This window comes from Vipera berus (assembly GCF_964194415.1).
Source record: "Vipera berus genome assembly, chromosome: Z".
NCBI classification, from domain to species: domain Eukaryota; kingdom Metazoa; phylum Chordata; class Lepidosauria; order Squamata; family Viperidae; genus Vipera; species Vipera berus.
The window spans coordinates 3,021,454-3,042,684 of NC_138205.1; the positions used below are offsets into that span (position 1 = coordinate 3,021,454).

The 21,231-nt window shown below is 47.3% G+C and overlaps 3 protein-coding genes across 3 annotated transcripts in view; 2 read left to right on the plus strand and 1 right to left on the minus strand.

Annotated features, from left to right (window-relative positions):
* Positions 1–356: 356 nt before the first annotated feature.
* Positions 357–14,936, plus strand: LOC308676895 (transcription initiation factor TFIID subunit 9-like; the record flags this gene model as incomplete). Its single annotated transcript, XM_081342955.1, has 7 exons — positions 357–407; positions 2,824–2,905; positions 5,017–5,153; positions 7,994–8,128; positions 10,005–10,086; positions 11,201–11,314; positions 13,967–14,936. 7 exons carry the CDS (start codon positions 357–359, stop codon positions 14,134–14,136), a joined length of 771 nt encoding a protein of 256 aa, XP_081199081.1. The 3' UTR covers positions 14,137–14,936.
* A 915-nt stretch (positions 14,937–15,851) lies between these two features.
* Positions 15,852–21,231, minus strand: part of LOC308677720 (chromosome-associated kinesin KIF4-like) — a 48,611-nt gene continuing 43,231 nt past the window's right edge. Inside the window, exons 29-30 of the mRNA XM_081344365.1 lie at positions 17,483–17,602; positions 15,852–16,185 (exon numbers count right to left, since the gene is read on the minus strand). Of these exons, the coding sequence (XP_081200491.1) occupies positions 15,976–16,185; positions 17,483–17,602 (330 nt within the window). The 3' untranslated portion in view covers positions 15,852–15,975. The remainder of the gene's footprint in view (positions 16,186–17,482; positions 17,603–21,231) is intronic.
* Positions 17,777–20,019, plus strand: LOC308677139 (uncharacterized protein; the record flags this gene model as incomplete). Its single annotated transcript, XM_081343303.1, has 3 exons — positions 17,777–17,838; positions 18,087–18,443; positions 18,601–20,019. The coding sequence occupies 3 exons, from the start codon at positions 17,777–17,779 to the stop codon at positions 19,370–19,372; spliced, it is 1,191 nt and encodes a 396-aa protein (XP_081199429.1). The 3' UTR covers positions 19,373–20,019.

Genomic DNA, 21,231 nt, shown 5'->3' on the forward strand with positions numbered 1-21,231 from the left:
CGCCTGCCACGCGGGAGGCCCGGGTTCGATTCCCGGCCAATGCAACATGTTTTTTTTTTTGCATTTTGATTCGTCGGCTACTCAGTTTGTCCCCGCAGGGTTGAAGGAGCGGCAACGTCGGACTACAACTCCCATCGTGTCAGCCGGAGCGGCCGGTGCCCCTGACGGGAGACGCGTGGCAGGAAAGCAGGGAAAGAGCTAGCTTCCCAGGCTCCGCTCCAAGCAGGGAGGCATAAAAAGGGAAGGAAAGCCGGCTTCAGTTCCGCGACTGCGCACGCGCCCCGGCGCTTCCGGTGTGGGCGCGGCCGCGCATGCTCCGTCCTCCCCCTCCTCGGCGGAGGCAGCCCGCAGCCGCCATGGAAGCGGGGAAAATGGCGTCGCCCAAGAGCGCCCCGAAGGACGCCCAGGTGGGGCCGGGGAGAAGCCGGGGGGAGCCGGGGGGGGGAAAGCAGCGCCGCCCCTCTCCGCCTCTGCCTCCTCGGCGCTGGCGATGGGCTTTGTAGTCCGCTCAGGGGTGGGTGGTTCGCGGGGGTCTCTCTGCTGCGTCTCCCCCTGCTTGGGAAGGCGGTCTCGGCGGTGGGAAAAGGAGAGAGGAAGTCCAGTTCGTTTCCTGATTTACTCTGCCTCCTTCCTCCCTCCCTTCCTTCCTTTACCTTCCTTCCTTCCTTTCTTTACCTCCCTCTCTTTACCTCCCTTCCTCCTTCCTTCCTTCCTTCTTTGCTTCCTTCCTTCCTTCACATTCCTTCCTTCCTTCCTTCCCTCCCTCTCTTTACCTCCCTTCCTTCTCCTCCCTTCCTTCTTCTTTGCTTCCTTCCTTCACATTCCTTCCTTCCTTCCCTCCCTCCCTCTCTTTACCTCCCTTCCTTCTCCTCCCTTCCTTCCTTCCTTCTCCTTCCTTCCTTCTTCTTTGCTTCCTTCCTTCCTTCACATTCCTTCCTTCCTTGCTCTTTGCTTCCTTCCTTCCTAACTCCCTTCCTCTATCCCTTCCTTCACATTCCTTCCTTCCTTCCTTCCTTTACCTTCCTTCCTTCCCTCCCTCTCTCTCTTTACCTCCCTTCCTCCTTCCTTCCTTCTCCTTCCTTCCTTCTTCTTTGCTTCCTTCCTTCCTTCACATTCCTTCCTTCCTTGCTCTTTGCTTCCTTCCTTCCTTCCTTCTTCCTTCTTTGCTTGCTTCCTTCCTTCACATTCCTTCCTTCCTTCCTTCCTTTACATTCCTTGCTTCCTTCCTCTTAGCTTGCTTGCTTCCTTCTCCTTCCTTCTTCTTTGCTTCCTTCCTTCCTTCACATTCCTTCCTTCCTTCCTCTTTGCTTGATTCCTTCCTAACTCCCTTCCTCTATCCCTTCCTACCTTCTTTCTTCCTTCCTTCTTCTTTGCTTCCTTCCTTCCTTCCCATTCCTTCCTTCCCTCCCTCACTCTCTTTACCTCCCTTCCTCCTTCCTTCCTTCCTTCTCCCTTCTTCTTTGCTTCCTTCACATTCCTTCCTTCCTTGCTCTTTGCTTGCTTGCTTCCTTCCTTCCTTCTTCCTTCTTTGCTTTCTTCCTTCCTTCACATTCCTTCCTTCCTTCCTTCCTTTACATTCCTTCCTTCCTTCCTCTTTGCTTGCTTCCTTCCTTCCTTCTCCTTCCTTCTCCTTTGCTTCCTTCACATTCCTTCCTTCCTTCCTCTTTGCTTGCTTGCTTGCTTCCTTCCTTTTCCTTCCTTCCTTCTTCCTCCCACCCTTTACCTCCCTTCCTTCCTTCCTTCCTTCCTTCCTTCCTTCCTTCCTTCCTTCCTTCCTTCCTTCCTTCCTTCCCATTCCTTCCTTCCTTTCATCCTTTACATTCTTTCTCTCCCTCCCATCCATCTCCCTTATTTTCTTCTACCTCCTTCTTTCTTCCCTTACTTTCCTCCCTCCCTCCCTCCCTCCTTTCCTTCTATTCTCTTCCTTCTTTCCTTCTACATCCTTCCGTCTTCCCTCCCTCCCTCCACTGGCTGCTGGGTTGTCCTCTCCTCCCTCTTCCTAAGGGGCTGCTGCTCACCCCTTTGCACCCTCTGACTTGCAACCCGAGGGAGGCAGGTTTCAGGTGCACAGGATGGTTGCCAGTCCGAGGATGGGCTTTAAAGAAACACCTTTTAAGCTTTCAAGCCCTCGGGGGCCTGATTCAGACCAGGTGCCCCTTGGAAGATCTGCCCTCTCCCTTTTCCTGACCGATTGTCCAAGGTGGCTCAAGCAGAGCCGGCTTCTTTCAAGCACTCCAGCCACGAGCAATGTACCAAAACTGGACAAATGGAAAAGGAGGGTCAGAGATCTAAAGTATTTGGCGGCAGGAAGAAGAAAGGAGTAGAGAAGAAAATCGAGAGAGAAGCTTTCGAACTCGGTTTAGTCTTCAGAAGGGACGCGGTGTGGCTCAGTGGGTTAGGACGCTGAGCTTTTTGATCAGAAGGTCGGCAGTTTGGCGGGTTGAATCCCGAGTGCCGCGTAACAGAGCGAGCGCCTGTTATGCGTCCCAGCTTCTGCCAACCTAGCAGTTCGAAAGCACGTAAAAATGCAAGTAGAAAAATAGGGACCACTCCGGTGGGAAGGTAACAGCGTTCCGTGCGCCTTTGGCGTGTAGTCATGCCGGCCACATGACCACGGAGACGTCCTCGGACAAGCGCTGGCTCTTCGGCTTTGAAACGGAGATGAGCACCGGCCCCTAGAGTCGGAAACGACTAGCACGCATGTGCGGGGGAACCTTTACCTTTTCAGAGGCCAAGAAACGTTAGGAAAAGGAACTGGTCAAAAGTCTGTTTGCGTCGCCGTTGTTGCTGTGCAGTGCCTGACTACTTCGTTCTGTTGCGCAGGTGATGGCCCAGATCCTAAAAGATACGGGAATTTCCGAGTATGAACCGCGGGTTATAAATCAGATGTTGGAATTCGCATACAGTAAGTGACCCCGGGGTCGCCTCTGCGTGTTCGTACACCGCCCTGGTTGGTCACTCTTTCCCGTGGAGGCAGAACCCACAATAACGGATTCCCTTTCAAAAACATCGGAGCGGAGTCTGTCTCCTTGAGCAGCTTGAGCTTAGATGCCCTAAATAATCCCAAATAAACCAGGGTGCCCGGACTTTCTACCACAAAATAAAAAGAGGCGGTAGGAGTGCCGGGGAGACCAACATTTCAATGCTATTATAGCCTTTCTAGAGAAGCGGCCTCTGCGAAAACCTTTCCTTGTGGGACACGATGAGTTTTCCAGAAGGGGCCTGATCTGTTTCTCAGTGCCGTTGTAACATTGAACAGTCACTAAACAAATGGCTGCCGAGGACTGTATCCTCCTTGTGTTCCTTTGGCATTGTTTATTTTATTCTGTTATTTTACTTCTGTTCCGTTTACACTGCTTTTGTTCATTTTTTCCTTTCCTTTCCTTCCTTCCTTCCTTCCTTCCTTCCTTCCTTCCTTCCTTCCTTCCTTCCTTCCTTCCTTCCTTCTTTCTTTCTTTCTTTCTTTCTTTCTTTCTTTCTTTCTTTCTTTCTTTCTTTCTTTCTTTCTTTCTTTCTTTCTTTCTCTCTCTCTCTCTTTCTTTCTTTCTTTCTTTCTTTGTTTCTTTCTTTCCCTCCCTCTTTCTTTCTTTCTTTCTTTCTTTCTTTCTTTCCCTCCCTCTTTCTTTCTTTCTTTCTTTCTTTCTTTTTCTTTCTTTCTTTCTTTCCCTCCTTCCCTCTCTCTTTCTTTCTTTCTTTCTTTCTTTCTTTCTTTCTTTCTTTCTTTCTTTCTTTCTTTCCCTCCTTCCCTCTTTCTTTCTTTCTTTCTTTCTTTCTTTCTTTCTTTCTTTCTTTCTTTCTTTCTTTCTTTCTTTCCCTCCCTCCCTCTTTCTTTCTTTCTTTCTTTCTTTCATTCTTTCTTTCTCTTTCTTTCTTTCTTTCTTTCTTTCTTTCTTTCCCTCCCTCCCTCCCTCCCTCCCTCCCTCCCTCCTCCTTCTTTCTTTCTTTCTTTCTTTCTTTCTTTCTTTCTTTCTTCTTTCTTTCTTTCTTTCTTTCTTTCCCTCCTTCCCTCCCTCCCTTTCTTTCTTTCCCTCCCTCCCTCCCTCCCTCCCTCTCTTTCTTTCTTTTTCTTTCTTTCTTTCTTTCTTTCTTTCTTTCTTTCTTTCTTTCTTTCTTTCTTTCTTTCTTTCTTTTTCTTTCTCTTTCTTTTCCCTCCCTCCCTCCTTTCCTTTCTCTTTCTTTCTTTCTTTCTTTCTTTCTTTCTTTCTTTCTTTCTTTCTTTCTTTCTTTCTTTCTTTCTTTCTTCCTCCCTTCCTCCCTCTCTTTTTCTTTCTTTCTTTCTTTCTTTCTTTCTTTCTTTCTTTCTTTCTTTCTTTCTTTCTTTCTTTCTTTCTTTCTTTCTTTCTTTCTTTCTTCCTAACCTTCCTCCCTTCCTCCCTCTCTTATTCTTTCTTTCTTCTTTCTTTCTTTCTTTCTTTCTTTCTTTCTTTCTTTCTTTCTTTCTTTCTTTCTTTCTTTCTTTCTTTCTTTCTTTCTTTCTTTCTTTCTTTCTTTCTTTCTTTCTTTCTTTCTTTCTTTCCTAGAGCAGCCCTACAAATGCCACTGAAATTATAGTGACTCGATTTATGGGAATCCTTAACTGTTTGTATGGGACGTGGTGGCTCAGTGGGTTAGGACGCTGAGCTTGTCGATCAGAAGGTCGGCAGTTTGGCGGGTCGAATCCCGAGTGCCACGTAACAGAGTGAGCGCCTGTTACTCGTCCCAGCTTCTGCCAACCTAGCAGTTCGAAAGCACGTAAAAATGCAAGTAGAAAAATAGGGACCACTACGGTGGGAAGGTAACAGCGTTCCGTGCGCCTTTGGCGTGTAGTCATGCCGGCCACATGACCACGGAGATGTCCTCGGACAAGCGCTGGCTCTTCGGCTTTGAAACGGAGATGAGCACCGGCCCCTAGAGTCGGAAACGACTAGCACACATGTGCGGGGGAACCTTTACCTTTACCTTTTTAACTGTTTGTGATAGTGGCGAATCTCTGCCGTCTCCCTTTTTCATCTGCTTTTTTTTGTTTCCCGGAAAAAGGATACGTGACGACAATCCTGGAAGACGCGAAAATTTATTCCAGCCATGCCAAAAAGTCAAGCGTCGATGCGGATGACGTGAGGTTGGCCATCCAGTGCCGGACAGACCAGTCCTTCACTTCTCCACCGCCCAGAGACGTATGCTTTTGAAATCTTTTTCATTCCACTCTTGCCTTAGGCTGGGGACATGGAATTACTGTTTTGGGGAAGGCGTGTCTATGGAGATTCTCAGTCATCCAGGTCATAGTTATGGCAAAGGTGCCTTTTTTCACGAGGCAACTGGAATTTCTCGTTTTTCTTTGAAGACGTTTTGCTTCTCAGCCAAGAAACGTCTTCAGCTCTGACTGGATGGTGGGGAACGGAAGGATTTATACTCCTTGCAGACAGCTGGTCATTTGCCTTCTTTTGGAGAGCCGTTGAGGCCACTTGGAGGTTTATCTGTGACCTCAGGATCACCTGAGTGGTGCAAACGGGTGTGGAGCCTTCTTTGAACTGCTGAAAGGACCATGTTGTAGACTGGAGATGGATGGTGCCGTGTCCTTCCCCCTCTGTTGAGGGAGAACTGTTCAGTTTTGACCTAGACAGCCTCTTTGACCCCTCTTTCAAACCAGCGGTCCTCTCTGTCAACAAAGTCCACATTTTGGACAGAAGAGGACAACACAGCCCATTCAGTAGTTCCAAGAAGGCTCCACACCTGTTTGTACCACTCAGGTGACCCTGAGGACAGGAAAAAAAAACACCTCCAAGTGGCCTCAACAGTCCTCTAAAAGAATGAAAATGACCAGCTGTCTGCAAGGAGTATAAATCCTTCCATTCCCCACCATCCAAGTCAGAACCTGAGGAAGCTTCTGGGATGAGAAGCGGAACCTCTTCAGAGAAAAACAACGAAAGTCCAGTTGCCTCCTGAAAAAAAAGCATCTTTGGGATTTTGGGAAGGAGGGAACTGCAAGCAGAGCTTCCGAGAAAGCCTCAGAAGGACCTTGGCCCCATGAACCCGGCACCCTACAGGCAGTCCTCAGTTTATGACCAGAATAGAGCCTGCCCCATGCAGTCATAAGTCGGGATTGTCATAAAGTGGACCACCAACCTGATCTTTAGGATCCTTTTTTTTTTTTGGCGGCGGTCTTTAAGCGAATTGATAGTTGTTAAGCAACACCCTTGTTTCCTGTAGGGCATTTTTGCCAAAAACTGGAAGTAACCTTTGTTGTTTGTTTCTTTTTGGAAAGAAAAATGCCATAAGTCACAATTGTGTGGCTGTGGGACACTGGAAACGCCATAAATGTGAGCCAGAGTCACTGATCACCCAAAATGTGGTTATGTGACCACGAGGCCCCGTCAACCCTCAGAACTTTGGAACCGGGTCATAAGTACCTTTTGGGGGAACCTGTTGTAATCTTGAACGGTCAGTTAAGCGGCTGGTGTTAAATTGAGGACTACGCGTAAATACTTTTTTAGTGGTAGACTGGCTGTGGAGAAGCAACTAGGCCAGGGGTCTTCAAACTTGGCCCTTTGATGACTTCTGGACTTCAACTCCCAGAATTCCTCAGCCAGCGTGCCTGGCTGAGGAATTCTGGGAGTTGAAGTTCACAAGCAGGGGTCTTCAAACTTGGCCCTTTGATGACTTGTGGACTTCAACTCCCAGAATTCTTTGGCCAGAGTGCCTGACTGAGGAATTCTGGGAGTTGAAGTCCACAAGTCATCAAAGGGCCAAGTTTGAAGACCCCTGAACTAGGCAGAAGCAGACAAGCTAGCTTGGGATGGATCCCAGATCCCAGGCTGTAATTGGATAGGAAAGGGACGTACTGCTTCCAAAGGGAACGTTGGGAATTGGATCCTAATTTTCAGTGAAAAGTCCTAGTAGTAGCTAGTAGATCACAAATTAAATATGAGCCAGCCGTGTGTGGCGGCATCAGCCAAAAAGGCCAACGCAGTCCTAGACTCCATCAACAGAGGGATAGAGTCAAGATCACGTGAAGTGTTAATACCACTTTACAATGCCTTGGTAAGGCCACACCTGGAATACTGCATCCAGTTTTGGTCACCACGATATAAAAAAAGACGTTGAGACTCTAGAAAGTGCAGAGAAGAGCAACCAAGATGATTAGGGGGCTGGAGGCTAAAACATATCGGGAACGGTTGCTGGAATTGGGGATGTGTAGTTTAATGAAGAGAAGGGTGAGGGGTGACATGATAGTGTTCCAGTATCTCAGGGGCTGCCCCAAAGAAGAGGGAGTCAAGCTATTCTCCAAAGCACCTGAAAGCAGGACAAGAAGCAACGGATGGAAACTAGTCAAGGAGAGAAGCAACCTGGAACTAAGGAGAAACTTCCTGACAGTTAGAACAATTAACCAGTGGAACAACCTGCCTCCAGAGGTGGTGAATGCTCCAACACTGGAGGTTTTTAAGAAGAGACTGGACAGCCATTTGCCTGAAATGGTATAGGGTTTCCTGCCTGAGCAGGGGGTTGGACTAGATGACCTCCAAGGTCCCTTCCAACTTTATATTATTATTATTATTATTATTATTATTATTATTATTATTATTATTATTATTATTATTATTATTATTATTATACATAGGGAATGGTTGCTGGAATTGGGTAGGTCCAGTTTAATGAAGAGAAGGGTAAGGGGTGACATGATAGCAGTCTTCCAGTATCTCAGGGGCTGCCCCAAAGAAGAGGGAGTCAAGCTATCCTCCAGAGTACCTGAAGGCAGGACAAGAAGCAACGGATAGAAACTCATCAAGAAGAGAAGCAACTTATTGATCATTTTCTGACAGTGACGACAATCAATCAATGGAAGGGCTTGCCTGCAGAAGCTGTGGTTGCTCCAAAGCTGGAGGCCTTTAAGAAGAGACTGGACAGCCATTTGTCTGAAATGGTCTAGGCCGGGGTTTCCTGTCTGAGCAGGGGGTTGGACTAGATGACCTCCCAGGTCCCTTCCAACCTTATTGTTCTCTGTCTCTGTGTCCCACAGTTTTTGCTGGACATTGCAAGGCAGAAAAACCAAACCCCGTTGCCTTTGATTAAACCCTACTCGGGACCAAGATTGCCTCCAGACCGATACTGCCTGACGGCTCCAAATTATAGGCTGAAGTCTTTGCAGAAAAAGGTAAGGGCATTTACTAAAATGGACCCTTTTTGTGTGGCTGGCAGAAATCCAGATTTACCTCATGAACGGCGTTTCCTTCTGTGGGGTGGAAAATGTCCTTAAAAAGCTAGCGTTTAGAATCATGGCCCGTCCCCCTGTTTATAGCTTCTTGGTTTAATCATTTAGGCCAGCATTCTGGCTGGGGGAATTCTGGGAGTTGAAGTCCGCGCATCTTAAAAAGTGGCCGCGCTTGAAAAAGAAAACGACGACACAGATTTAAACCAACTTCCCAGAGAAGCTTTTTACACAATTCGTATTCTTGAGAGGGAATTTTCCCAGCCTGGCGGGCTCCACGTCGGATGGACTTCAATTCCCATCATCCTCCAGACTGGGAAAATGGACATGAGTCTGGCGGGGCCCTGCTTAAGGAAAGCTGCGTTAGCGTTTTCTTCAGATCCTGACCCGAAGTCCCTTGAGCTCGGAAGGGATGTGTGAATGTCGAGTGGGGAGATCTTAATTACTGTTGGGATTAACCATTAATTAAGTGGTGAATGCTCCAACACTGGAAGTTTTTAAGAAGAGCCTGGACAGCCATTTGTCTGAAATGGTCTAGGCGGGTTTCCTGTCTGAGCAGGGGGTTGGACTAGATGACCTCCAAGGTCCCTTCCAACTTTATTATTGTTGTTGTTTTGTTGTTTTGTTTTGTTATTCTAATAATTCTCATTCTAATTCTAACAACAACAACAATAATATAACCTGCCGGTTTGCCTTTTGTGCTCTATATTCTTCATCCCGGATTCGCAGGGTGAACCCATAGAAAATAGGGGTGCAGAATGAGGCCTCTGGCCAGGAGGACAGGCTAGCCCGGCCTTATGCTGCACAGCCTCTCTCTGCTTTTCCTTCTTTTGTGGTCGAAGCTTCTCAAAATATACAGTTTCCCCAAAAGTAAGGCCTATACCAACAACAAGCCCTAGCTTGATTTTTGGGGGGTGGGCCTAATATAAGCCCTACCCCAAAAATAAGCCCTAGTTTTGGGGTGAGGTGCACACCCAAAATTCAAGCTAGGGCGGGAGCAGGGGTGTGGAGATGCGGCCAGACCTCTCCTCGCTGGCCCACTTCTGAGGCCTCTTCTGCAGCCAGGCCTGCATTTCTCAGTCACGCGGCTTTTCGGAAGGCCTCTGCTGTCAAAAACTGAGCTATCGGTTCAATCCCTAGCTCGGTACTCGGCTGCTTAGGCCTTCTGGAAAGGCCTGACTGCAAGACGCAGACCTGAATACAGCTGCAGAACTTTGGTTCCAGAAAAAGTGGACCGGTTGGGTGGAGCTGTCACTGCCGGAGGTGAGCTAAGGCCTACCCTGAAAATAGGACCTGTTGCCTCTTTTGGAGGCAAAAAAAAAAGAAGACCCGGTCTTATTTTCGGGGAAACATGGTAGGTAGTCCTTGACTTACGACCGCAGTTGAGCACAATTGAGGAAGAAACACCAAAACAGGGGAAACAAAGGGGTCAGCCCATCCTCAGCTTTCCATCCTCCTGCAAAAACAAGCCTCAATATTTATGCCTTGCCTTCCTTTTAAATAAGCTGGTCCTCGTCTTACGACCACAATGGAGCCCAACTTTTTTTTTGTCGCCAAGCGAGACGTTCAGTGAATTTTGCCCCATTTTGCGACCTTCCCCGCCACCTCCCTTGTTAAGTGAATCCCTGAAGTTGTGAAGTTAAAGGGGGATCGATCACGTCACACACACACACACACACACACACACACACACACACACACACACACACATCGGGATGCTGCGATTGTCATAACTATGAGTCATTTTGCCCAAGAGTCTGAACTGTTGTAATTCGATATTTTGCAATTTTGACCAATTCTTGGTTCTGATTTTCCCCCCCAGGTCTCGTCGTCTGCTGGGAGGATCACCGTGCCCCGGCTGAGTGTTGGCGCCGTCAGCAGCCGACCTAGCACACCCACCTTAGGTAAGTCGCCCCTCCATTTTTTTGAGGGGGGGAGAAGGGGGGGCCGTCTGCTCCTGGCTTTCCGGGTGTTCCTTTTCTCCACTCCTTTTCCCTTCCTCAGAGCCCGTCTTTTTATATGTGGCTATTCCATGGTGCTTCAGCAGGTGGCAGCAACACCTTGCCAAGCTTGGCTGATCTAGCCGGCTTGGATCTTTTAATCCCGGGATGGGAGACCACCAGGAGTTTTACAAAACAAATATACACACAGACAAGAAAAAAAACCAACAACCCACTTTGGAAGAAGGAAGAGCAGAAAACTCTTGTGGTGTCTTGCTTGCCTCTTGTGCCTGTCGAGCGTCCAGCTTCCGCCTGTTCTTCTCTTCGTCTGGTTTACTCTCCTGCTCGAGCGGGGGGCTGGACTAGAAGCCCTCCAAGGTCCCTTCCAGCTCTATTCTGATTGATTGATTGGTATGATACAGGGTGTCCTACTCGAGCGGGGGGTTGGACTAGAGGACCTCTAAGGTCCCTTCCAGCTCTATTCTGATTGATTGATTGGTATGATACAGGGTGTCCTACTCGAGCGGGGGGTTGGACTAGAGGACCTCTAAGGTCCCTTCCAGCTCTATTCTGATTGATTGATTGGTATGATACAGGGTGTCCTACTCGAGCGGGGGGGGGGGGGGGTTGGACTAGAAGACCTCCAAGGTCCCTTTCAGCTCTATTCTGATTGATTGATTGATTGGTATGGTATGGTAGGCCCATTTCAGACAAATGGCTATCCAGTCTCTTCTTAAAAACTTCCAGCGTTGGAGCAATTCAGCGCTTCTGGAGGCAGGTTGAAATTGAAATTGAAATTGAAAAAAAAAAGTAAATCGACCTAATAAAGAATATATACAATTAACCCACCGAAGTTTACTAAATAGATAAAACCAGCAGGTGAGCAAGCAAGCTGATTGGGTTGGTGGGGAGGGGCTTGGCTGGGGAGGCTGGATTTTTCTCAGCCTTATGGAGCCTGGAGTCCTGTGTTTGCCAGCGGTGGGGTGGGTGGGTGGGTGTCTTCTTGGCTCTCCTTTGCTGCCGTTCCGGTCTGACCTGCCCCCCCCCCTCGTATGGTTGTTTTTTTCCCCATTTGCAGGACCCTCTTCGGCACAGGCGGTGTCCGTTTCGGCCAAGGTCGGGGCTCCCGTCTCGCTAACCGGACAGAGGTTTACCGTCCAGATCCCCACCTCTCAAACATCTGTAAAATCAGGTGAGGAGGGGGTTTGAGTGTTATTTTGAGGAGGGGGGCTGGGAGAAGAAGGGAGAAGGCGGTGGGGTGGACAACCCCCCCCCCCGTGACCCTGTCCTGAGCTTGAAATGGTTCTCTCACTTCTGCCTTCCTTTGGTTCTCCTCGAGAGATAACATAGGAAACACCTTAAGGGTATTTTTTATTTTATTTTATTTATTTATTTTATTTATTTTACTTTTTTATTTTTTATTTTATTTTTTATTTTATTTTTATTTTATTATTTTATATTATTTTGTTTTATTTATTTTATTTATTTATTTTTATTTTATTTTATTTATTTTATTTACTATTTTATATTATTTTATTTTTATTTTATTTTATTTTATTATTTTATATTATTTTATTTTATTTTTATTTATTTTTTATTTTATTTATTTTATTTATTTTACTTTTATTATTTTATTTTTTATTTTATTTTATTTTATATTATTTTGTTTTATTTATTTATTTTTTATTTTATTTTATTTTATTTTATGATTTTATTTTATTTTATTTTTATTTTATTATTTTATTTTAATTTTATATTTTATTTTATTTAAAAAAATATTTTATTTTATATTATTTTGTTTTATTTTATTTTATTATTTTATTTTTATTTTTATTTTATGATTTTATTTTATTTCAATTTTTTTCTTCTCTTCTCTTCTCTTCTCTTCTCTTCTCTTCTCTTCTCTTCTCTTCTCTTCTTTTTTTTCTTTTGTTCTCTTCCTTTTCTTTTCACGTATTTTATTAGTTTTTCTATCCTTACAATTCATTTGTGCTTATTGAACAACGTGTTGTTATTATTATTATTTTTTGCTTAGTCCTAGGGCGTTTCCATTTTCTTATGGAGTCCTTTAATAGTAATTTTGATCTGAATCAACCTGGAGCCCATTATAAGAGGGATGGAGATTTTTTTTTTTGTTTGTTTGCATTACTTTATCCGGGAAAGAAAATGGGTGGAGACATTCTGGGAGAAGCACAGGAACCTCGTAATCCTGGATCTACTCTACGAAAAAAAGAAAGGAGTTCACATCAGCTCTGCTCAGACCGAACCAAAACATAAAAGCTGTCTTTTAAATCCAGGCTCTCATCCCGTCAGCTTGAAGAGGGCTGGACTTCAACGCCCAGAATTCCCCAGCCATCACGGCTGTCCAGCCTTCTTCAAGCCGTCAAGGTTGAGAAAAGCAGTTTTCGTATCTTGTACAATCCCAGAAAAAGCGGTTTAGCTCTGTCTGCCATGGTCCACGTGGGGTGTGTTACTTAAGAGTGTACAGGTGGTCCTCAACACACAACTGCAGCACGGCCTCCCATTAGGGTTACATGTCATCGATCAATCGGAATAGAGTTGGAAGGGAGCGTGGAGGTCTTCTAGTCCTCATGGTTGTAAAATAAATTGGTTCGCACACCCCATCCAATATTACCTTTTTTTTTTTTTGCGGTCGATCTTAAGCAAACTTGGCGGTTGTAAAGCGGTTGCTGTGGTCATTAAGGGAGCCAGTGGTTTGCTCTGGGCGTGGTTTTGCCGAAAACGGGAAATTGGTGCTAGTTTACAGCAAAACCATCGTAAAATGAGGTCATGTGGTCCCCTCGACAGTGCAAATGGCTGTTTAAATCCATCCGTCTTGCCAAGGGCCCAAATTTGGAACAAGTGAATGTGGAAAGGGCCCAGCCGTCGAATCCGGGTTATAAGCCACTCGGTGAGCAGAAGTCGAGGATCTGGGTCCTCGTTTTACCGACCTGGGAAGGAAAGGCAGGAAGGAAACGAACGAACGATAAGGGAGGAAGGAACGGCAGTAGCAATAGACTTATATACCACTTCACAATGCCTTGCAGCCCTCTCTAAGTGGTTTACAGAATCAGCCTCTTGCCTCCAACAATCTGGGTCCTCATTTTACCGACCTGGGAAGGAAGGAAGGAAGGAAGGAAGGAAGGAAGGAAGGAAGGAAGGAAGGAAGGAAGGAAAGTAGCAATAGACATATATACCACTTCACAATGCCTTGCAGCCCTCTCTAAGTGGTTTACAGAATCAGCCTCTTGCTTCCAACAATCTGGGTCCTCATTTTAGGAAGGAAGGAAGGAAGGAAGGTAGCAATAGACTTATATACCACTTCACAATGCCTTGCAGCCCTAAGTGGTTTAGAGAATCAGTCTCTTGCTTCCAACAATCTGGGTCCTCATTTTACCGACCTGGGAAGGAAGGGAGGGAGGGAGGAAGGAAGGAAGGGCAGTAGCAATAGACTTATGTACCACTTATATACCACTTATATACCAGTAGCAATAGACTTATATACCACTTCACAATGCCTTTCAGCCCTCTCTAAGTGGATTACAGAATCAGCCTCTTGCTTCCAACAATCTGGGTCCTCATTTTACGAAGGAAGGAAGGAAGGAAGGAAGGAAGGAAGGAAGGAAGGAAGGGCAGTAGCAATAGACTTATATACCACTTCACAATGCCTTGCAGCCCTCTAAGTGGTTTACAGAATCAGCCTCTTGCCCCCAACAATCTGGGTCCTCGTTTTACCGACCTGGGAAGGACTGAAGGCACAGTCAACTATATATATAGAAAACCTCCATCTCGTGTTTTGTGTGCGTGTGCTTGATCCTCGCTTTCCCTCTCTCTCTCTCCCCAGTCGCCCCCACCACCCCCACCGTCCAGAACGTCCTGATCAACCCTTCGCTGATCGGCTCCAAGAACATCCTCATCACCACCAACATGGTCTCCTCCCAGAGCGCCGTGGGCGAGACGCCCAACGTCTTGAAGCGCAAGCACGAGGAAGAGGAGGATTACGACGCCTTATGAGCTCCCGTGGGGGGGACCAGCTTTCGCCCCCATACTCAGCCCTTTTTTGTCCTTTCAAAATCTTGTGCCAAACCAGGCCTGGCCAACAGAGATGCACTTTCAACCTGGGACACACCCCAAATTTAAAAAGGTCCACCTTGGCGTTGTTGGGTCCTTTGGCCGTCCTTTCCCTCAAAAATTACGCTCCAGGGACCCTCAGGTGTTTGCAGGCAGGAGAGGTGTGTGTGTGTGTGTGTTGTGGGGTGGGGTGGGGGCTCTCCAAGGAGGAGGAACTGAAGCCCCCCCCCATCCCCCTTGTAAAAAAGACAGTGCTGTGCTGTGGTTTTAGCCAGGAAGATAAAACTGCATTTATCTGTCTTCCATCTTGCTTGGAAGGGGAGGAAATTTGACTACAGAGCTGCTGGGTTCAGGCAAAATCGCGTTTCGTTTTTTGTCGTTTGAAGTCCCCCCCCCCCATGTGGCGGAAAGCCCCCTCCACTATCTCCTGTGCGTTTGTGTGTTAAGTCATCCATCATTTCTGGCTGAGACCAGACTGACAAAGGAGAGGAAGTCGTGTCCCCCCCCTCGTTTGGTGCTTTGTTTTCTGAAAAGGACAGAACATTTGGCGTTGCATCCCCCCCCCCCCCCCCCGAAGAGGACAAGGCCTTACTGTTGCTTGCAAGGATTGTCAACTTAGGCCTGGCTGCAAAACATGTGTCCCCCCCCCCTTTCCCCGTTCTTTTGTAGGTCACTGCTGCGAACAGCACAATTTCTATTTCTTTGAGAGCTCTGTTCTAAATTAAACATTTCCCCCCCCCCCCGAGGAATAATGCAACGGAGATGTTTGGGTTTTTTTCCTCCCCCCCCCAGAAGAGCTGGGACTGATTTGGTGTTTTTTTGTGTGTGTGTGTGTGGGCTTAAGGCTGGAAGGATTTGCTTCTCTGTGTGTGTGTGTGTGTGTTGTGCAATCTTGGTTAGACCCTCAGTGGGGCCAGTGCAAAGCCGCCGCCCCCCCCCCAAAATAATCCACCCACCCAATGGCATTTGGCTGTGCCCTAGAGAGCAGCGGTCTCCAACTTTTCCAGCTGGGTGGATCCCCGGAGGAGGTGGCGGGATGGGGATGGTTTTCCATGCGTGCACACTGCTTTCACAAATGCAGCTTTGTGCACAAACACACACACACACAACTTCCACAGCCTGGCTCTGGGCCAAGATGTCACTTATGCAGGGGTCTTCCAACCTGGCCCTTTGATGACTTGTGGACTTCAACTCCCAGAATTCCCCAGCCAGTATACTCATTGTGGCCCCTGCTTACTCTTATAATCCCTTCCTCTCCAATCTCGCCCGCTTTAAGGGAATAGGAGAAACAAACAAAAAAAAACAGGTATGGCTGGCTGGGGAATTCTGGGACATGAAGTCCACAAGTCTTAAGAGTTGCCTTAAGGGACCACCCAAGAGCCCAGCCAGGTCAGTGTGGACACCCCCCCCCACACACACACACTCGATCAATGGGGACCCTGAGACAATCGCCGGCCCGGAGAGCAGTTAGCGGGGTTCTCCATTGGGAGAGGCTGTTTTGAGTTTTGATTCCTTGCTTTTGCAGAGCCACTTCGTTCGTGTGTTTGTGTGTGTGTGTGTGTGTGTGTGTGTGTGTGTGTGTGTGTGTGTCTTTCTGTCTCGATTCTCTTGTCTGCTTCGAGGAAGCCCTCCCCCCTCCAAAAGCCTTAACTTTGCCTGGAGCTGGTGGAAGCCAGTCAAAGAAGCCGCCCCTTCTGGGTTGCAAGCCTTTATTTATTAATCTATACACCTGAAAAGGGAATATTTACACGTTAAAAGTGGGAAGGGGGGTGGCCGGGCTGCTCACTTCTCGTTCCCCTCCGCCAGCCCCTCTTTGATCGGGGTGCAGCCGGAGAAGAGCCGACTGGTGTTGCTCAGAAGCCGCTTCCGATGCCTCTTCAGAGTGGGCAGCGGGGCTATGGCGCCCTCCGAGGGTCCCGGGGGCGGGAAGGAGGACGGGGCGCCGTTCTGGGGGGCTGCCAAAGATTCGGGCTTTAGGGTGTCTTCCTGGGCCTGGTGGGAGGGGGGGAGAGGGAAGTAAAGGGAGAGGAAGGGAGGGAAGGAAGAAAGGAGAGGGAGGGGAAGAGGGAAGGAAAGGGAGGGAGGGGGAGGAGAGGGAAAGGGGGGAAGAAGGGAGGGGGAGAGGGAAGAAAGAGGTAGAGGGGGAAGAGGGAAGGAAAGGGAGGGAGGGGAAGGGAAGGAAGGAGAGAGAAAGGGAGAGGGAAGTAAAGGAGGGAAGGAGAGTGAAAGGGAGGGAGGGAAGAAAGGGAAGGAGGGGAAGGAAGGAGTGAAAGGGAGGGGGGAGAGGGAAGTAAAAGGGGAGGGAGGGAAGAAAGGAGAGGGAGGGGAAGACGGAGGGAGGGAAGGGATGGGGAGAGGGAAGGAGAGGGGGAAAGTGAAGGAAAGGAAGGAGGGAGGGGAATGGGGAGGAGAGGGAGGGAGAGGTCAAAGGGAGAAAAGGAGGGAGCGAGAAAGAAAAAGACAACGTGAGCTGACGCAAGTCAAGGGAGAATTGCAGATCAACGGATTCACTTAAGGACCAACCGATTCGCTCAACGACTACAGCCACTCGCTTTTACCACACTGTGATGAAAAAAGAAGCTTGTAAAATCGCCCGTGACACTCTTCAACCACCGTCTTCCCGGGCAGCTCAAAACCTGCGTCTTAAGTCGAGGATTGGCTGCTCAGCTTACCGGCACCCATCGATGCATCCCATTCCGCTCGCACGTCAACGTTCCTCCCGCCCCCCCCCTCCTTCCTACAGGGAGTCCTCACGGCTTACGACCCCCGTCGAGCCCCAGTTTCCCACCGCTAAGCCAGACGGACGCTAAGGGCCCATTTTTGCCAGCTTCCTTGTGCCAACGCCGTTAAGCGAATCACTCCAGCTGTTTAAGCTAGTCGCAAGGCTGTTAAGCGAGTCCGGATTCCCCCATAGACTTTCGCTTGTGAGAAGGTCGCCAATCGCACGATTCCCCCCCCCCCTGCAACCGTCGTAAGTACACGCCAGTTGCCAAGCCTCTGGGTTTTGACCGTGTGACCCCCGGGGACGTTGCGTCGGTTGTTTGAAGTGTAAACAACGGTCCCGAGTCCCTTTTTTCCAATGCCGTTGTAACTTCGGTCACTAAACGAAACATCGTAAGGCAAGGACTGCCTTTTTTTAAAAAAATAAAAATAAAAGATCCCCAATTGGCTTGCTAAACAACGGCCTCTCTTTGCTTCCCCCCAAGCCACAGCCCCCTCGCCCCCCCCCCGTGAAAGCTCAGAGCCCCCTCCCCAATTCATTTACCCCACCCCGACAGCCTCTTTGTACCGTTGCTGGTGTGACGGGAGGCGCAAAGAAGGTGTCCCCGCAGGTCACCTGGGTGGGGTCCTCCAGGGTGAAGGTCGTTTCCCGGAGGTCTCCTATCGCCTCGTCGCTCAGCAGCCCCTCCTAACAGGGAGGAAAAGGCAGGCGGGCATCAGTCAGGTCAAGCTCACCCTCCACAGAGGGGCAGCCTGGAGACCCAGCCGGTCCGTTTCTCCCGGCTCTGAGCAACTTGCCCAACACAAACGGGGAGTCACCGGGCACTTTTAAGGCAGTTTCTCCCGGCCAATTGACTTCCAGATGTGTCGGAGGAGAAGCTCCATCGTTCCCAGCTGCTACAGCCTGTGGCCGGAGAATGGGACGTGCGATCCGACACGTCTGGAGGATCAATAGAGGGAAAGATTTGTACCTCAGGGGTGAAGTGTGTGTGTGTGTGTGTCTGTCTGTTGGTGTGTGTGTGTGTGTGTCTGTGCCTGGTGCTCTCCTGACCCAACTAGGGAATGTCATCAGTGGGGGGGGGGGGAGCTTGCAGAATGGAGGGAGGAGAGAAGAGGGAGAAGGAGGACTGTGGGGTCCTTGGTGCTCTCTAAGCTGGGTTGTTTTCTTGCAGACCTTTTGTGACCCAACTAGGGAACATCATCAATGCTAGAAGGGGGTGGGTGGGTTTGCAGAATGGAGAGAGGAAGGAGGAGAGGAGGGGGGAAGAAGAAGGAGGAGAAGAAGAGGAAGAGGAGAAGAAGAAGAAGAGGAGGAGAAGAAGAAGAGGAAGAGGAGAAGAAGAAGAAGAAGAAGAGGAGGAGGAGAAGAAGAAGAGGAGAAGAAGAAGAGGAGAAGAAGAAGAGGAGAAGAAGAAGAGGAGGAGAAGAAGAAGAAGAGGAGGAGAAGAAGAAGGAGAAGAAGAAGAGGAGGAGAAGGAGGAGAAGGAGAAGAAGAGGAGGAGAAGAAGAAGGAGGAGAAGGACTGTGGGGTCCTTGGTGCTCTCTCAGCTGGGTTGTTTTCTTGCAGACGTTTCGTGACCCAACTAGGGAACATCATCAATGCTAGAAGGGGGTGGGTGGGTTTGCAGAATGGAGAGAGGAAGGAGGAGAGGAGGGGGGAAGAAGGAGGAGGAGAAGAAGAAGAAGAGGAAGAGGAGAAGAAGAAGAAGAAGAAGAAGAAGAGGAGGAGAAGAAGAAGAAGAGGAAGAGGAGAAGAAGAAGAAGAAGAAGAGGAGGAGGAGAAGAAGAAGAGGAGAAGAAGAAGAGGAGGAGAAGAAGAAGGAGAAGAAGAAGAGGAGGAGAAGGAGGAGAAGGAGAAGAAGAGGAGAAGAAGAAGGAGGAGAAGGACTGTGGGGTCCTTGGTGCTCTCTCAGCTGGGTTGTTTTCTTGCAGACGTTTCGTGACCCAACTAGGGAACATCATCAATGCTAGAAGGGGGTGGGTGGGTTTGCAGAATGGAGAGAGGAAGGAGGAGAGGAGGGGGGAAGAGGAAGAGGAAGAGGAGGAGGAGGAAGTAGAAAACAACAAGAAGAAGAACAAGAAGAAGAGGAGGAGGAGGACAACGACTGTGGGGTCCTTAGTGGTCTCTGAGCTTGACTGGTTTTCTTGCAGACGTTTCGTGACCCAACTAGGGAACATCATCAGTGCTAGAAGAGGGAGGAGGATTGTGGGGGGTCCCTGGTGGGGTCCCAGAGCTTGGCTTCTTTTCTGGCAGACGTTTCATCCCCCAACTGGGTTACTTCATCTGTGTGCTAGAAGTGAGGTTGGGCCGTGGAACGTCTGCAAGAAAACCAACCAGCTCAGAGAGCAGCAGGGACCCCTGGCCGCCGGAGGAGGGCAGACCGAGGAAAGCCAAGCCACGATATCGGCCTGGACCCCCGGCAGCCCTTTATTTAGCCAGGGCCGCTGGAAGGATTGAAAAGATTTTTTCTCAACGTTCAAACGTGCAGATCGGGAGTCCGCAAGAGAAGAGCGCGCAAATGCTGCCAGCGCAGGAAGGCTGACTCACACGTACATTTTTTTTTAATGCCCCCCTCCCCCAAATTCAGGACCCGTTTTCTTCTCGCGTCAGAGAAAAAATTAAAATCCCTTCAGGGAAGCAAGGCTTCCTCTCCTTACCCCCCCCCCCCCAAAAAAAACCCCCACCACTTTTTAATCTACCAACCGAATGAACCTGGTTGGATCAGCTGCAACGCTGTGGATTTGGTGGGGATTTATTATTATTTTTAAATTTGTAAACTGCTTACTGAGACCGTGAGCTGGACGGCGCACAAATTTGATAACTAAATAATCAATAACCTTACAACTGGCGGAAAATCAACCCTTTGCCTGTCCTGTAAGGATCACTTCCTGGCATGGACCAATCAATGCAGCTCGTTTTTTTTTCCTTAAAGCCTTTTTTTTCCACCCATGCAAAATTAATTAACTGATCCATCAATTCTGCTTACTGAGACCGCGATAAATTTGATAACTAAATAATGAATAACTTTACAACTGGCGGAGAGGCTGTCCTGTAAGGATCACTTCCTTGCATGGACCAATCAACGCAGCGCCCGTTTTTTTTCTTAAAGCCTTTTTTTTGGGGGGGGGGCAGGGGGATCCATGCAAAATTAATTAACTGATCCATCAATTCTGCTCTTTTGAAATCTCCTTTCAGCAAGTGGATCGCCGGAATTCTTTAAAGTTTTTTTAAGAAGAGACCGGACAGACACTTTTCTGGAATGGCAACTGGAGTCTCTTTGTTTTTCCTTGAAGACGTTTCCCTTCTCATCCAGGAAGCTTCTTCGGTTCTGACAGCTGGAAGAGGAATAGAATAGAATAGAGAAAATATGGAATGGAATAGAATAGAATAGCGAAAATATGGAAAGGAATTGAATAGAATAGAGAAAATATGGAATGGAATTGAATAGAATAGAGAAAATATGGAAAGGAATTGAATAGAATAGAGAAAATATGGAATGGAATTGAATAGAATAGAGAAAATATGGAATGGAATAGAATAGAATAGAGAAAATATGGAATGGAATAGAATAGAATAGCGAAAATATGGAAAGGAATAGAATAGAATAGCGAAAATATGGAAAGGAATAGAATAGAATAGAGAAAATATGGAAAGGAATTGAATAGAATAGAGAAAATATGGAATGGAATTGAATAGAATAGCGAAAATATGGAATGGAATTGAATAGAATAGAGAAAATATGGAATGGAATTGAATAGAATAGAGAAAATATGGAATGGAATTGAATAGAATAGAGAAAATATGGAATGGAATAGAATAGAATAGAGAAAATATGGAATGGAATAGAATAGAATAGCGAAAATATGGAATGGAATTGAATAGAATAGAGAAAATATGGAATGGAATTGAATAGAATAGAGAAAATATGGAATGGAATTGAATAGAATAGAGAAAATATGGAATGGAATAGAATAGAATAGAGAAAATATGGAAAGGAATTGAATAGAATAGAGAAAATATGGAATGGAATTGAATAGAATAGAGAAAATATGGAATGGAATAGAATAGAATAGAGAAAATATGGAATGGAATTGAATAGAATAGAGAAAATATGGAATGGAATAGAATAGAATAGCGAAAATATGGAAAGGAATAGAATAGAATAGAGAAAATATGGAATGGAATTGAATAGAATAGAGAAAATATGGAATGGAATAGAATAGAATAGCGAAAATATGGAAAGGAATAGAATAGAATAGCGAAAATATGGAATGGAATAGAATAGAATAGCGAAAATATGGAATGGAATTGAATAG